This window comes from Cebus imitator, unplaced genomic scaffold (assembly GCF_001604975.1).
Source record: "Cebus imitator isolate Cc_AM_T3 unplaced genomic scaffold, Cebus_imitator-1.0 Scaffold149, whole genome shotgun sequence".
Taxonomy (NCBI): domain Eukaryota; kingdom Metazoa; phylum Chordata; class Mammalia; order Primates; family Cebidae; genus Cebus; species Cebus imitator.
In genome coordinates this window covers 314,866-331,133 of record NW_016107464.1, presented here as the reverse complement: position 1 = coordinate 331,133, position 16,268 = coordinate 314,866, and the positions used below count along the sequence as shown (strand labels likewise).

The window sequence follows — 16,268 nt, the reverse complement described above, 5'->3', positions numbered from 1 at the left end:
TTTTAGTAGAGACGGGGTTTCACCATGTTGACCAGGATGGTCTCGATCTCTTGACCTCGTGATCCACCTGCCTCGGCCTCCCAAAGTGCTGGGATTACAGGCGTGAGCCACCGCGCCCGGCAAGAAAACATCTTTTCCTCTCAGAATCATTTTGCTAGTGATATAAAATGTGATAATTTTTGGTGTGCAAGTTATCTTGTGGCTGGGCATGGCGGCCCATGCCTATAATCCCAACACTTTCGGAGGCCAAGGTGGGCAGATCACCTGAGGTCAGGAATTCGAGACTAGTCTGGCGAACATGGTGAAACCCAGTTATCTTTTAAAAAAAAAAAAAAGTTATTTGGGGCTGGACATGGTAGCTCATGCTTGTAATCCCAGTGCTTTTGGAGGCCAAGGTAGGAGGATCGCTTGAGTCCAGGAGTTGGAGACCAGCCTGGCCAATATGACAAAACCCCATCTCTACAAAATATACAAGAATTAGCCAGGCTTATTGGGATGCACCTGTAGTCCCAGGTACTAGGCAGGCACATGGAGAGGATCACCTGAACCTGGGGAGATGAAAAAAAATTTCTTTAAAAACATTTTTGCTCTTGCATGAGAGTTTGTTGTATTACCTCCCCTTTATTAAAAAATAGAATAAAAGAGATCATTGTTTCTTGATTAAGCTATATGTTATAGAAAGTATAAAAAGCCACCTATGTAATGATTTCATTTTGTGAGTTTATGTTCTCTTCTCTTCCTTATAGAATGGACATGGTGGTGGTCAAAGCCAGCAGACACTAGACAGTAAGTATAGCAGCAAGCTACTCTTGTCATGGCTGGTGCCAACCCAACAGAGGAAGATAGCTCACATGATTGGAAATCACCAGTTGGTCAATGGCTAATTCTTTAAAAAGTAGCCCTTTTACCTTTTTTGTTTTTTGGATCAGGTATTAGCTAGTGGTGGTATTAAAAATGTCATAGCCACAGCAAGAAGGAGGTGATGGTCTCATATTCTTCTGCCCTAATCAGACTGCACCACAGGTGCAGCATACAGTATGCATTTGAAAGATGCCTGGGTCAAGCAGGATGGCTCGTGAACATAATCCCAGTGCTTTGGGAGGCCAAGCCAGGAGGATTACTTGAGACCAGGAATTCAGTACCAGCCTGAATAGTGATACCGTCTCAATAAATTAGTGATAATAAAAAATTAGCTGGTCATGGTGGCACAGACATGTAGTCCTGGCTACTGGGGAGGCTGAGGTAGGAGGGTTACTTGAGCCCAGAGCTACAGTGTGCTACACACCACCGTACTCCACCCTATGTGACAGAGCGAGACCTCTGTATCTTATAAACAAAAAACAGGTCTGGTGCGATGGCTCATGCCTATAATCCCAACACTTGAGGAGTTTGAGACCATCCTATGCAACATGGTGAGCCCTCATCTCTTCAAAAAATTAATTCAAAATAATTAGCTGGGTATGGTAGCTCACGCCTCATGGTTGGAGGTTCGTTGGTTGGTCTGAGCTTGTTAGATGACAGAGGAACTTTTGATTCTAGCAGTGGTAGTGGCACATTTCTTTTGTCTAGGCATGGGTTGAGAACTAAAGTATCTGGGAAGCAGTGTACATTAACCTAGGTTTTTATTTCCTATACTACTCTCTTCTCCCGTACTTCCTTCTCCCCTTCCCTCCACACCCCCTTCTGTTGTTGTTGTTGTTGTTTCTTTGAGAGAGGCTTCCTGTGAAGCTGTTAGCATTGTATTCCAAGGCCCAAGGTGCTACCTTTTGGGGTCTTAGTTTTAGGTGAGATGTATCTGTTCTGTCTTTATATGGTTTCTCTAAGAACAGGGTTTATCTATGGAATAGACTGCCAATAAAAAGAAGGCCTCTGTAAGAATTCACGTAGGTGTCAGTTGACCCTTTTACTGCTTGTGTTTGTTTTTGACCTGCCCTTCCTTTAGAGACTCAAGTGCTTCCCATTTTAGAAGGGTCAGGGTTGCTCCTCTTTCCTAACTGGAAAAGACAATGATGTTTTATTTCCAAGCACATATCTGAGTTGTATGTGTGGACAGCACTGAAACTGAGTCTTTCCACGGCTAGGATTGAGTGTCTCCACGTCCTTTCTGAAGCCTAAGAAGCTCATTTATGTGCTCCGAGATTCATCTATTTAAGCACATACCAAGGAAATGCTCACTGTGCATTTGGAAGTAGGTGTTAGGTGTGTGTTCTTTCTGCAGATGTTAGGTGTCTGTGTTTCTCCACAACATATGCATCAGCCCCCACTTCCTTACATTGGCCGTGAACATTGGTAGAGTCAGCCTGATGTGGCGGAAGCACGTATAGGTGGTGTTGCCTGTCAGCTTATTACTCCTCTTTGCTGTGCCCTTTGAGGAGTTTGCCTCACATTATAATTCTACATGTTAGGGTCAGCACTTGTTTTTCTTTCTGGGTGCATCTACAGCTTAGGTTCCTTTAGGTGGAAAAGTATGTCCCCATATAGGATGGATTGGATTATAACGGTGTCATTTCCTAATCTTTGCTGTGTCTTGAACAGCTGACCGTGGTGTGTCCTTTGGTAGCAGTGTTTGACAGACAAAGGGCTATCTGGTGACATGTTTGGCATTTTCCTGGGGGAATATAACTGACAGGTCATAAGATATTGAGCATATTTTCAGATACTTAGGATTGGTTGTTGAAATTAACAGATCTGTTTCTTACAGCTGCTTCATCCGTTCCAGCTCCAAAGACAGCAGGCCCTCCCTCTGCCCTCCCATCTGGGAGCTCCCTGCCCAGTACCACCTCCTGCGCTGCACTTCTGCCATCCACATCCCAGCACACTGGCAACCTGAGTGGCAGCCCTCTCTCTCAGCTTAGCAGGTATGGGGGAGATGTGGGCCCAGGATGAGAAGTACCTCGGGGCAGAGTCACGGAGCTCCTGTAGAAGGTTGCTCCTGTGAAGACAACACACTCTTGTCTCTGACATGATGGGCTTTTGCATTATGACTCTAGCTTAGGTTTTGGCTAAAACCACCGGATGTGGAAACCTTGCCTGCTTGTACCGCCTCTGCTGGCACAGAGCACTGGGTCCCCTGGGCGTAGGGTGAGGCCACCTGTCTTCACCTTCCAGAGGGTGCCTGAGCCTAGCCTCTCTGGGCATTCTACTGAGGTGGAATGAGAATGATGGATTTCTGAGCAGGTGTCTGACTTTCCATGGCTGAAGAAACGATGTTATTAGAACAAGGTGTAGGAAAATGGGTGACGTTGCTACGTGTGTCTTCTGGGGAGCCTTCTCCTTCATCCCCAATTACCCAGGAGCAAAAGTGGATTTGATGGGAATTTCACCTCTGACTCCAGCATGTGGGATTGAATATAGGAACTTTCATCCCTCATTCACTAATGTAATGGGGATGTCAAGGATGGCCATATTCTTAGCGCAGCTGTTTTCAGTTTTTGCATTTGAGGAGCAAATGGATCTCATTGACAGAAGCATGGCAAGTCCATTATGTTAGGACCCCATCACTGGGTTCTGTGGGGATAAGGAACAAGGATGGGTCTGAAGCTGGGCCTTCACAAGGGACTAGGGACAAATTTGAATCTAGCTAACTGAGCCATGTGGGCCTTGTTCTTTTGGAATCACTTGTTCAGGTGGACATAATGGCACTCTGTTTTATCTTCTAGTTCACTCTCCAGCCACCAGAGCAGCCTCTCCTCTGCGCACACAGTCCTCTCCTCGAGCACGTCACACACAGTAAGTGTCCGTGTGGCTTCCTCCTCATCCGCCATGCTTAGGGAACCTGGGACTTAGACATATGCAGCTGGGGCTTCAGTCTGATTTTTAGCATCTGATAATCTAGAGTTGCTTGACTGAAGTGTCTTGATGGCATGATTAGGTTCAAGCTTCTGATTTTCCTGGGCACCATCTGGGAACATCTTGCTTTCTAAGTTTGTAGCACCTGGGAAGAATCGTTGCTCCAGACCTGATCTGTCATTAGCAGGACTGTCAGGTGGTGACCTGGCTCCCAGGAATTTGCTGTTTGATCTTTCCGTACCTTCTTTCTTGAATCGGAGGCAGAGACTTTGAGAAGGTCAGCGTTGGAGAAAAGGGAGTCTAGAGGGTAGAGGGCAGGAGTGGAAGCAAATGTACACTGGCGAAAAGCCAGGCAGGAGGGCCGGTTTGGGCGCACCAGGTGGGAAGTGTCCTCATATGCCAAAGAATAGCCATAGATTATGGTTATTGAGGTGTGGCTCAGTGGGTTGTGGAGGTGTGAGCATGGTTTTAAGTGGTAGGGATCAGCCAGGTTGTGGTGAGTTGCGGAGTGAATGGTAGTGAGATGGAGAGGAGGAGGCAGATTGTAGAGGGCGCACAATGGAAACTTAGGAGAGGCTGGAGCCTCTATTGGGAGGATAGGCACCTGGATTAACAAGATGTCCATGCTCCTGGACAACAGGAGGCGTTGGGTGAGGTTGGAGTAGGCAGGTCCACAGGCTGGGAGGAAGGATTAGGGTGCAGACAAATGAGAAGGCGGGAAACTGGTAAACTTGGTGTTCTCTGAAGAAGGCTGCAGCTCACCGATAGAGTGAAGCAGTAGAAATGAGACATTCTGTCCTTTGCTCAGGATCTGCCTAATGCTGTGGTTTTCAAACTCTAATGTTCCAAGTCAAATCTTACACAGAATCTTTTGTCATAAAACACAAACTGCCACTTTCAAAATAGAGCACAGAGTGGACACTTCTGCCTGTCCCCCTGCCCTCTGTGGCTCATGGGAGCCGTGAGCTGGCCTCAGCAAGAGCGCCGCGGACCACCCTGTGTATCTGTGCCTCTACTGCCTGGGAGCCTGGTGCTCCTGCACTCCCTGTCTCTGCAAACAAACAAACAAACAAACAAAAAACTAGATCATATATTCCAACCTGCCACAGTCAGAATGGTCTCATCCAGTGGGTCCCATACTTTGTCAACGTGACAGAATTGTGACATTGTTAATACAGTTGCCCCGTCATATATGCAGGGGATTCGTCCCAGAATCCCTGCACACACCAAAATCTACACGTACTCAAGTCCCACAGTGGCCCCTGCAGAACCCACTTACAGGAAAAGTCAGCCTTCCAAATAGGTGTGTTTTCAAATTATGCATGCCTGCATCGGGTTGAAAAAGAAATCTGCCTATTAAGTGGACCCACACATTTCAAACATGTGTTGTTCAGGGGTCAACTGTATGTTTATAATATTTCATCTTAAAAATTATAGAAAGATAGACACTGAAAAGTTTTTCTGTCTCTCATCTACTTGGCTCCACGTTTATATTTTCTCAATCCTTTAGACGATTTTTCTTCTAATAAAAGTAAAAAAACGCAATGCATACACAGTCATTTTCCCATTATCTGCCCTTTTCTTTTTTTCTTGTTACATAAATGAGAGCATTTTATGTACAGTGCCCTTCAACTTTTTTTCCCCACTCAGTAATGTATCTTGATATTTCCATGTTGAAATGTAAGGGTTTTTGGTTTTTTTCTTCACAGATCTGCTTTATGACGTTATTGAAGGTTATTTAGGCAGCCCTTGATTTGGGGTCATTTTCAGTCTTGATGCCATAGAGAATATTGCATTTGATAACCTCCTACATATGTCGTTTCATGTGTATATCTGTATGTAGCAGGTCAGTCCAGGATACGGAACAGCGAGGCATTCGTGATTTTATACACATTTCCAGATTGCCCTGCATAGTGATCCAACCCTGTTTACCTCCCACTGGCAGTGAATGAAATGTCCTGTTACTCCACTGCTTCCTCAAAATGGTGTTATTAAATACTTGTATTTTCTTAATATGTTAGCAGAAAATCTAATTTTTAATTTAATGAGGTTTTATATCCTTTTAAAAAATATATTTGAAAAATTTGATTTCCTTCATGTGAGCTATTTATTTTTATTTTATTTTACTTACTATTTTTTTTTTGAGATGGAATTTTACTCTTTTTGCTGTTACTCCACTGCTTCCTCAAAATGGTGTTATTAAATACTTGTATTTTCTTAATATGTTAGCAGAAAATCTAATTTTTAATTTAATGAGGTTTTATATCCTTTTAAAAAATATATTTGAAAAATTTGATTTCCTTCATGTGAGCTATTTATTTTTATTTTATTTTACTTACTATTTTTTTTTTGAGATGGAATTTTACTCTTTTTGCCCAGGCTGGAATGCAATGGTACAATCTCGGCTAACTGCAACCTCTGCCTCCTGAGTTCAAGTGATTCTCCTGCCTCAGCCTCCCTAGTAGCCAGGATTACAGGCACACGTCACCACGCCCAACTGATTTTTTTTTTTTTTATTTTAATAGAGACAAGGTTTCACCATGTTGACCAGGCTAGTTTTGAACTCCTGACCTCAGGTGATCCACCTGCCTTGGCCTCACAAAGTGTTGGGATTACAGGCATGAGCCACTGTGCCCAGCCTGTATGCCATTTATATTCTTGGTTCCTTTTCCTGTCAGGTCTTTGGTCTCTATTTCTAGAAACTGTATATTAGGGAGCCCACTGTGATGGGAGGTACAGGTATTTTTCCCCTAAGTGTGCTGTTTATTGTTTTTCACATGGACCTATGTCTTTTCCTCCATTTTTCTCATAGTTAGATCTTTACTACTCTCCATCAATACCTTAAGGAAATCTCAGCGTCTTCTCCTGCCTTTGCTTCTCTGGGTCCGTCCTGGCAGTTGACTGCATAGGCCCCATTGGATGGACTAAGTATGGCCTTTAAAGTTGGTGTTGACCTTATAATCCAGCAGGTTGATGTCCTCCCAGTTCTGGAAGATCAGGGCCAGAGACAGGAACCCCGTCAGGCAGCTGAGGGAGAAGAGACCTGCCAGATGACTCTTGTCCTTTTAGCAAGTCAGGACCTAGTTCCTTAGTGAGCATCTCTTAGCAATGGGGAATGTTCATTTTTAATTCGGAGATTAAAAGGTTGTATATATCCAAGTACACTTGCGAGCATCGCTCAGAGCTGTTCAAGATTTCTGTGGCAGATGGTGGGGAGTCTGTCTCCTTAGCAAGGACCTAGATGGCGGGCAGGCCAGTACATCCTTTGCCCTGCTCCTGGTGGGGCGCTCTCCAGCCTGGTCCTGCCCGTCTGTGCTGAAGGAACAAGACCCCAGGAGCCCGAGGAAACCATGTTTTTGGCTGTCTTCACCTTATTGAATCTTTTCTGGGCGTTAGCTCCTTAAAGCCAGTGCCCAGGTGAGTAGTGAGCTGTGGGCATGGGATGGCATGGAGAGTCAGTCTGTGGAGGCAGGGTGGCTCCTTTTCCTGGGGCCTTCCTGTTCTTTGGCTTTTCCTGTAGGAGTTTATATGCTGCTTTCTATTCCCTGGTTTGGAGACTGGTCTCGTTCTTACAGAGCTGATTCCTCCCTTTTATTGGGACACTAGGTACACCACCTAGGTGTACCTCTCCCACCTACCCGCTCAGTGCTTGAAGTTGTCCATAGGGCCCTGTTGCTAGGGTTGGGCAGCTGGTCAGGGCTTCTGAAACGTGGGGCTCCTGCTGGGTTTCACTCTTTCTCCCTAGGATTACCTTGTCAAGCAGGCATAGTGGTAGGCCATGCCCTTTTAGGTGGGCCCTGGTGAAGTGTTGGTGGACTGACTGAAAGGTGTCACCAGGTTTTGGAGCAAAGGCCTTTCTCAGCCTCCTGTGGTTTCCAGACCACAGTGGCTGACAATTCCGGTAGAAGGGAATGTCCAAAAGATTGAGACTTGCGCTGGGCTTCGTGTAGCCTCTGCTTGCCTCTTCTCGGACTGTTTGCTTTGCTTAGAGGTAGGTACTCGTCCCATATTCAGGTAGTCTGTGTTCATTTAAGATCTGAAGTTATCTTGGGGTTTCTGTGCCCTTCATTTTGGATGCCAAAGCATGACCAAACTTAAAGGATTTTTAAAGAGAGTTGTGGTCATTAGAGCTCAATGTTAATAGTCTTGATGTTCTGTTTACGTGTTGTATCCCGATGGCTGGAACCAGCTGTGAGAGGCCGCAGTGAGCACTGAGCACAGAGCCTCTCACCTTAAGGGTGCCTGGGTGGCTCTGTCATCACCTGCCTATTCAGCCTTGAGACTGTGGGCCCAAGTGCCAGGCCAGGATCTCCCAGCACCCTCCTCCGCCTCCAGATCCATGTGCCCTGGCTTTTCTTTTGCTAGCATGCCAGTGTGGAGAACGCTCCTTCCCTCCAGTCCTCAGCCACCTTCTCCACGGCAGCGACCTCCACCTCGAGTTCCGCATCCTCAGGCACTAGCCTGTCCAGTAGCATGCACACGGCGAACAGCCTCTGCCTGGGTGGGACCCCCACGAGTGCGTCCAGCAGCAGTACCAGGGCCGTGCCTTTGGTGACCTCAGGTATGTGCTCCAGAGGCCTTTCCTGCCCACCCCTGAGCCCCTCAAAGGTACCTGCTTGGCTTCCGAGGAAGGCAGTGCAGGCATCAGGAGAGTCTGAGAGGCAGGCCCACCAGGTGTGCTGTGTGTTCCATTGACCTTGAGGCCTGATCTCCCCATCCCTGATGCAGATGGATTCTTCTTGGCAGCATTCCTGGCCACTATGTCTTCTAGCTTTCCAGTCTTTCCTCTGTTCATCAGTTGACATTGTGACTTTGAGGGGTCAGGGATGACTTATTGTGGGCTCCTCCGGGCCAGTCTTTGTGGCTGACTGCAGACCTAGGGTGTCTGTAGGCCCAGTAGACTGTGATTTGATGGTCGCTGCTAAAACCCACTTTGAACTCAGTCTGTCCCTCTTCTGGCATTGCATGGAGGAGTGCCTTGCCCTCTTTGGAGGAGGCAGATTGCTTTTTGTGTCTGTTTTCTCAGTGCAGTGGGACCTTAGGGATTGGGGGAAAGGGGCTGCTATTGTCTGGGCCCAGAACCCTCTGATGTTGAAACAGCCTCAGTGTGGTGGCCGGGCTTTGTCTCCCCTTCACTGCTTCATAGCGTGACCCTCTGCTTCATTTGGCCACTGCCCTTCTTTGGACTCATCTCGGGTAGCTCAGTGACTGTGCCTTCTCCTGAAGCAGCTGAGGACTCTCACTCTTTGTGGTGACCACTTCCCTCCATTTGATTGTTTTCCCACTGTACAGGCAAAGCACCCCCAAACTTGCCCCAAGGGGTGCCTCCCCTGCTGCACAACCAGTACCTCGTGGGTCCCGGAGGACTGCTTCCTGCCTACCCGGTGAGTGCATGGTGGGACTTCTGGCCTGCCCCAGCTCCCCTGGCCTCAGGGGCTGGTACCTGGTGGGAGCCTGGTGTGGGGCCCGGGTTGCCCACTTTGAGCTGCCCTTCCATCCCTGAGCCCCCTATCTCTGCCTCTCTGAGCCCTGGTGGTCTTCCATCTAGATTCCGTCAAGGCAGGCTCTGTTGCCATAGCTGATCCAGATCCCTTTCCCGGGTGTGTTATGCCTCCCAACCTTGTTTTGATTCCTAGATTGACCTGCCTCCCAGGAGTGATATGTGGTTCCTAAAATACCCTTTCTGGTTCTCACACAGATCTATGGCTATGACGAGCTCCAGATGCTGCAGTCACGGCTGCCAGTGGTGAGTGGGGTGTGAACTGGTCAGAGCAGAGGGTTCAGAATCTTGTACATATCCCTCCTCTTGTGGTCTTGGCTGGCACCCTGTCTGGCCCTTAGGATCCTCTGCCTGAGGAACCCCTCAGCACCACTACTGAGAATGCTGTTTTCATCTGGCATTTGTGCCAGGCATAGCCTTGGCACATGAGTGTACAGTGCTCATCCCTGGGAAACATGAAGGCCTTCAGGACCTGGGGTCCTGGTAGGCCATGTCCCCTGCTAAATGTTGGTCCTGACCTTATCTTCCCTCCTCGATCTTATTTTCTCTCCCTCCCTCTCTATCTCTCTCTCTCTCTCTCTCTCTGTCTCTTTTTTTAAGAAAAGTCATATGATAAAAGACATGGAGGTTGTTTAGTTGGCCCTGGAGTTTTATACTGTTTTTCTCTTCCTCATAGTACCGTTTGGTGTCTTTGGTCTGAGGTGGCCAGTGACTGCTCTCCTGCCGCCAGCTGAATGAGTGGCTTGAGCTAATGGTCTTTTAAAAAGGTTTTTTCTGGGTCTGGCCTCCAAATTAGATTTGTGAGAATGCCTGCCCGGGGACGTCCCTGGTGGTTGCAGCCTTACTCGGAGGCCAGGGTTGTCTCTTTATTCTAACCATTGGTGCTAGAATGTGATGTGGGCCTTTCCTGGATAGCCACATGAACAGAAATGTGAGGACAGAGGGAAACAGGCACGCTCCTTGCCTTGCTTGTGGGCAGGACTTTAGCCTGGGAGCCACTATCTTCTTGCTCTGCCATTTCCCAGGGCACTTGTCAGAGTTGCAAGCAGTTGGGACAGCCAGGTTCACCTGTGCTGGATAGTCTTTCCTGTTCCTAAAGGAAGAGGTTTTCTCTCTTGTGTGGCTCCGCCTTCTCATTCTCTTCCCTGTTGGTGTTGCCCCTTCCCTGCCGGACCACAAAGAGTTGACAATGCTGCTCTTGTTTCAGAAGATTAGCCCTTTCCACCTGCTGGCTGTATTTCCAGAAGCAGAGGCCCAGCCTGGGAGCTGAGCAGCTTCTCCCAGCTGTGCAAACCAGTTGCGCCTTCAATCTGTGGTGGACCAAAGGCCCACAGTACGGGAGTGCTGAGCCCCGGGATTCATCTGCTTCAGGGGCTCTCCGTGGTCTCCATACTTATTCACAGCACTCCTTTGGCTTTTCTCACTTAGTGCCTTAGAGAAAACACCCTCTGGAGCCCACCTTTTGAGATATGTTGCTCTGGGTATTTTTTGTTTTTGTTTTGTTTTGTTTTTGTTTTTGTTTTTTGGAGACAGAGTCTTGCTCTGTCGCCAGGCGCCAGTCTGGAGTGCAGTGGCGTGTTCTCGCCTCACTGCAACCTCCGCCTCCCGGGTTCAAGCCAATTCTGCCTCAGCCTCCCGGGTAGCTGGCACTACAGGTGCACACCAGCACGCCCAACTAATTTTTGTATTTTTAGTAGAGACGGGGTTTCACCATGGGCCAGGATGGTCTCGATCTCTTGACCTCATGATCTGCCCATCTCGGCCTCCCAAAGTGCTGGGATTACAGGTCTGAGCCACCGCACCCCGCTGATATGTTGCTCTTTCTATCCCTCGGGTTGTTTGTTAACCTCTGCTGCTTGTGAGCCTAGTTCCAGCATGGAGATTTCTCATGGTCTGTGAAAGGGCTCCCTCTTCTGGGCTTTCTCCTGTGCCTTCCCAACTCTGGTTCTAGGCTGCTGTGGGTTTCCGGGGGGTTTTCTGGAGGGTGTGAGTGCCATTCCAGCCCGGACGGCTCTTCTCTGGCTGTGATCGGGCACAACCCAAGGGCTTTCCCTTTCCTCAGGGGCCAGATGTGTCCAGGAGTGTGAGGCCCTGGATGGTGAGGGTCAGGTCAGGCCTCCCCTCCTCCACACAGCTCCACGTGTTTTGCCATCTCTGTCTCCGCACTGTGTTGTATCTGCCATACTTCCCTCAAGTCCTAGGTCAGGAGTGTATGTCTAATTTTTTGCTTCCCTGGGCCATATTGGAAGTAGAATTGTCTTGGGCCACACACAAAATACAAGAACACTAACTATAACTGATGAACTTAAAAAAAAAATTGCAAACACATTTCATAATGTTTTAAGAAAGTTTATGAATTTGTGTTGGGCCGGATTCAAAGCCATCACAGGCTGCGGGTTAGACAAGCTTGTCCCAGGCCATGTCAGTGTTTTGACGGCAGAGTAGGTGGTGACAGACCAGTTCCGGGCTTCACCTGGGGTCCTGCTTATTCCTGTGCCTACCTGGCACTGCCTCCCATCTCCTCTGAAACCTTTCAGGCCCCTGCACTTCTGTTGCCTCCTTTTTTGGGTCTGCTCTGTTTAGTCAGCTTTCCTAGCTGCTCTGTAGTCTCTCACACAGAAAAGCCAGCGAGGTTGGTTCAGCCCGAAGCACTCACACAAGCATCTGCCTGTGGTGTCACATGGATGTGTGAAACTTGGTCTCCAGGGCTCTGCCTGGTGAAACTGCAGGGTTGGCCAGTCTGTGTGCTCATGCGTTAGGCAGGCCACCTACTTGCCTACGGGCACCATTTACTTGCCGTTCCCTGGGACTGCTGGCTTTCAGTTGTGCAGTCCATTTCAGGAGTGTGGTGTCACCTAGACTTTTGTGTGCTGGTTCTGCTCTCCTGGGAGTTGGGCAAGGCCAGTTGCTGATCAGGCCTCCCTGGTCTTTCCTAGGACTACTACGGAATTCCCTTTGCCGCACCCACAGCACTTGCTAGCCGAGATGGGAGCCTAGCTAATAATCCATATCCAGGTGAGTTTGCTCAGTGGATGAGGAGTGCGCTGGCCTAGCGTGAACTCCAGGAGCTGGGAAGCAGCGGCAGCAGCAGGGCTGAGAGAGGCCTCTTGGTGGCCTGTGCTGAGCTGGCAGCCAGACCTGTTCCTGTTTGCAGGAGCCAGCCTGGCCTGTCTCTGGTTGGAGGAAGGGCAGTGGCTGGAGTCAGTGCTCTCTCCTAGGTGATGTCACAAAGTTTGGCCGTGGGGACTCTGCATCCCCTGCACCCCCTACCACACCAGCTCAGCCACAGCAGAGCCAATCACAGACCCACCACACAGCCCAACAGCCCTTCCTGAACCCTGCGCTACCACCTGGCTATAGCTACACTGGCCTTCCCTACTACACAGGCGTGCCCAGTGCCTTCCAATATGGCCCCACCATGTTTGTGAGTATTTCAGCAGGTGTGACTGTGTATCCTGGCTTTGGGTTGCTGGCAGGTGGAAACCTGGGACCTGTCTTCCATCAGGGAGGGAGGGTCATGATTCCACTCAGTCTTATCTGGCCTTCAGGACGTGTTCATGCTGGTAACAAGGTCACTTTCCTCTGCTGTGTTTAGATCCGGCATGTGTTGCACTAATGAAAACACAGGTCCCCTGTGGTTGTGGGTATGTCACGTGCTGCCTTAGGCTCTGGCAGGGATGTTCCTACACTAATACCTCATCTGCTTGCCCTCCCAGGTCCCTCCAGCCTCAGCCAAGCAGCATGGGGTGAACCTCAGTGCCCCAACACCTCCTTTCCAGCAGGCCAGTGGTTATGGCCAGCATGGCTACAGTACAGGTGAGGGGTGCTTCCCAGACAGACAGACACGGGGTCAGACAGGCTTGCCTGGCTCACACATTCCTCTTGTACCCTGCCACTCTAGGTTATGATGACTTGACCCAAGGGACAGCAGCAGGAGACTACACCAAAGGTGGCTATGGTGGACCATCACAGGCACCAAACAAGTCTGCAGGTTCTGGACCTGGCAAAGGTAGTGTTTACCTCTTCTTTCCAGGATAAGGCCTGGAGTGGCGGGCTCCTGCCTGATCCCTTCTCAGGCAGGGCAACCCCCAAGTGCCCCTGGAGGTGAGGGAGCCTAGAGCTGGGACCAACTGCTGTGGGGAACAACTGCTTTTCCTCCTAGGAGTATCGGTGTCTTCAAGCACCACTGGTCTACCTGATATGACTGGTTCTGTCTACAATAAGACCCAGGTGAGGGACAAAGGTGGGTTGGGTGTATAGGTTTTGGGGAGTTTACAGCCCAACCTGACCTTCATTATTGTCTTTTTTGCCCTGCAGACTTTTGACAAGCAGGGATTTCATGCAGGAACCCCTCCACCTTTCAGCCTGCCCTCCGCCTTGGGTTCCACTGGGCCCCTGGCCCCTGGAGCGGCCCCTGGCTATGCGCCCCCACCATTCCTGCACATCTTACCAGCCCACCAGCAGCCCCACTCACAGCTGCTGCACCATCATCTTCCGCAGGATGCGCAGGTGAGCACAGTGATGGAGGCAGCCACCCTGCTCTTGGCCAGGGGTTCTGTTCCAGCCTTGACAGCCTTCCCTTCTCTTCCTCAGAGTGGCTCGGGTCAGCGCAGCCAGCCCAGTTCCCTGCAGCCCAAGTCTCAAGCCTCCAAACCCGCCTACGGCAACTCTCCATACTGGACAAACTAAACCCGAAGAGAGGGGTGGGTTGGGGCAAGGCTTACCCTGGGCAGGAGAGAACACATGAGCACATATATAGGAGCCCAGTGCCCTTTCCTAGAATTCCCAAGACTAACTGTGTCAGCCGTGCCTCTGTGGGGAGCCTGCCTCCCAGACTGGCTATTGTATGTAATGTATTTATGTATGTATTTGTAAATGTGATAGAAGTCTAGGGGAGTGGAGGGGATGGCTGCAGATGTTAGCCAGGTCTGCTCTCCCCATTCAAGCCCCTTTTCTGCTGTAGCAAAATAAGCCTCTCCACCCCATCTGCCTTCAGGCCTTCTTCATAGCTGCTGCTGCCCAGTGGGCCATTAGGGGCAGTCTCTGGAAGGCTGGTTCAAGGCCATTTGGGTATAGGGGTCAGGTACCAATGAAGAATCACGACTTGTCTCACTCCTTTGGAAACTATTATTTTAGTTTTCTTTCCTGTGTAATTCATACCCCTATTTCTGAGAAACTGTTCCTTTTGTCATCTGTCATGGTCCCCTTCCACCAAATCTTGGGAATAGTAGCGATATCCCTCCACCCAACACAAATATGGGCACCTGTTTTTCTTCATATATAACAGGGGCTTCTGGTCTGGTCATATCCCTAGAGACTTACTAGAGACTGGCTGACCATTTAAAAAATAATAATCATCTGAGTTGTTCAGCCATTCAGCTCCCCTTTAAAAATCAAAGATATCTCCAAGCAACACATCTCTCTTCCAGTGTCTTGAACCAGGTGGGCAGCTGTTTCAGGGGTTTTCTCTTGCCCAATCCCCACCTAATAAAGTTCTGAGAGCATGCACGGTCTCTGTGTGGTGTGACTGAAGGGAAGCTCAGGGCAGAGGCCTTGGACTTCACAGGGCTAAAGGACACATGGTCACAGTCTTCTGACTTAGGCTATAAAGGCTTGAATTGGTTTTCCTTTTTACTGGACCCTCTTGGCCCAAATGACAATGACTGTAAGGACAGGTAAACCTCACAGGGCCCAGGCCATGTTGATCAAACTTAACCTGGCTTTTTAAAAAAATCTCCTTAAGAGACTTAGGGATAGGGCAGTATCCCACAGAACCCTGTCAAGAGGAACACCAGGGCAGGGTAATTTCTTTTCCAAACGTCAGGGGACTTTTACAATCTGAAGCAAAGCCAAGAATGGAGAGCAAGGTTCTAGACCCTAAGGAAGAGTAAGTATGAACTGGTATACCTGTCTTTTGCTCTTCATCAACTGAACATAATCACCTTGACTGGCAGTCAAAAGCTGTGGTAGAACATGTGACTAGTGAGTTTTGGGGTGTCATGAGGTAGGCTGGTGGATCCCGGGCTACATATCTGCTCCAGAAAGGCCCAACCAACCATTCACCTTGGGTCAGGCCAGAACCAGGGAGTAGCCAAGGGCCATAGGAGAGAGGCAGTTCTCCACTTGGCCATCCACAACTGTGCTTCAACCAGGCAGGCAGCTCAGGGTCTGGAAGTGTGCCCAAAGTGCTATTGCCTCTCTTTTCAGTCCTAAATCACTGCTTCAGACCAGGTTAAATAAGGAAATAAAATGGCTAGTTAGGTCATTTTGTCAGAACCAGACTAGGGTCAAAATCTACTTTTTCTTCGTTTGGCCTCTACAATTGAGAAGCAATGGTCCTGTTGTGATGGGACCAATACTCCTATTAACCCACAGCTTAGGATCTTAACTAGAAAAAAGGCAAGTGTCTACAACTAAAATTAGTCAAGACTTTTATTAAACAAGGTGATCCACCTGATCCTTGCTATTAGCAGCAGGAAATTAGGAAAACAGATGACAGTGAAAATGTTTGCCTAAGGAAAGCAGCAGAGCGTCCCTCAGTCCCTCACTGACCTACTCCTATTGACTCCTGTTTTCAGAATCAAGTTTAATAAATGGCCATGTCTGTAAGGAGCTTGAAAGGATTGGGGATACACCAGGGAGGTGAGTTAGAAAGGCAGATCCCCCACTTTTGGTTTTTGTCTAATTTTTCAGCTGGGCCTTGGCATAATCTGCAAGGTTAACAGTGAGACCACCTTTTCGTTTTCTTTAACACAAGGTAAAAAAAGAAGAGGGTCATCTCATGGGGAAGTAGCAATACAGGTATTTTATTTCACATTTTATTAGTAGACATGGGCAGAAAAAGACAAAATAAACCACTAAAGGGGACGTCAACACAAAATGCATCAGATAATCTTTTCTCATAAGTTAAACTGAAGAAAAACATCTACAATTTCAGCTAAAACTATTAAAGTCAGGTGTGTCCTGCTGGTTTCAGAAT

General features: G+C 48.6%; 1 protein-coding gene and 1 non-coding gene across 14 annotated transcripts in view; both read left to right on the top strand.

The window, feature by feature from the left end:
- The window catches only part of UBAP2 (ubiquitin associated protein 2), a 132,293-nt gene extending 117,498 nt beyond the window's left edge, over positions 1–14,795 (top strand). For 11 of the 13 annotated variants that reach the window (XM_037743635.1, XM_037743631.1, XM_037743638.1 and 8 more), the window contains 13 exons: positions 747–786; positions 2,720–2,858; positions 3,660–3,729; positions 8,155–8,350; positions 9,082–9,173; positions 9,488–9,535; positions 12,226–12,304; positions 12,508–12,713; positions 13,006–13,105; positions 13,191–13,298; positions 13,452–13,519; positions 13,607–13,798; positions 13,883–14,795. In XM_037743635.1, coding sequence (XP_037599563.1) covers positions 747–786; positions 2,720–2,858; positions 3,660–3,729; positions 8,155–8,350; positions 9,082–9,173; positions 9,488–9,535; positions 12,226–12,304; positions 12,508–12,713; positions 13,006–13,105; positions 13,191–13,298; positions 13,452–13,519; positions 13,607–13,798; positions 13,883–13,978 — 1,434 coding nt within the window. In that variant the 3' untranslated portion in view covers positions 13,979–14,795. Of the gene's footprint in view, positions 1–746; positions 787–1,988; positions 2,200–2,719; positions 2,859–3,659; positions 3,730–8,154; positions 8,351–9,081; positions 9,174–9,487; positions 9,536–12,225; positions 12,305–12,507; positions 12,714–13,005; positions 13,106–13,190; positions 13,300–13,451; positions 13,520–13,606; positions 13,799–13,882 lie in introns of those variants that run through there. The other 2 variants (XM_037743639.1, XM_037743637.1) reach the window with 2 other exon arrangements.
- Positions 1,995–2,075, top strand: LOC119473338. Its single transcript, XR_005202549.1, has one exon. It is a non-coding gene; the product is annotated as a small nucleolar RNA SNORD121A (small nucleolar RNA).
- Positions 14,796–16,268: the final 1,473 nt, after the last annotated feature.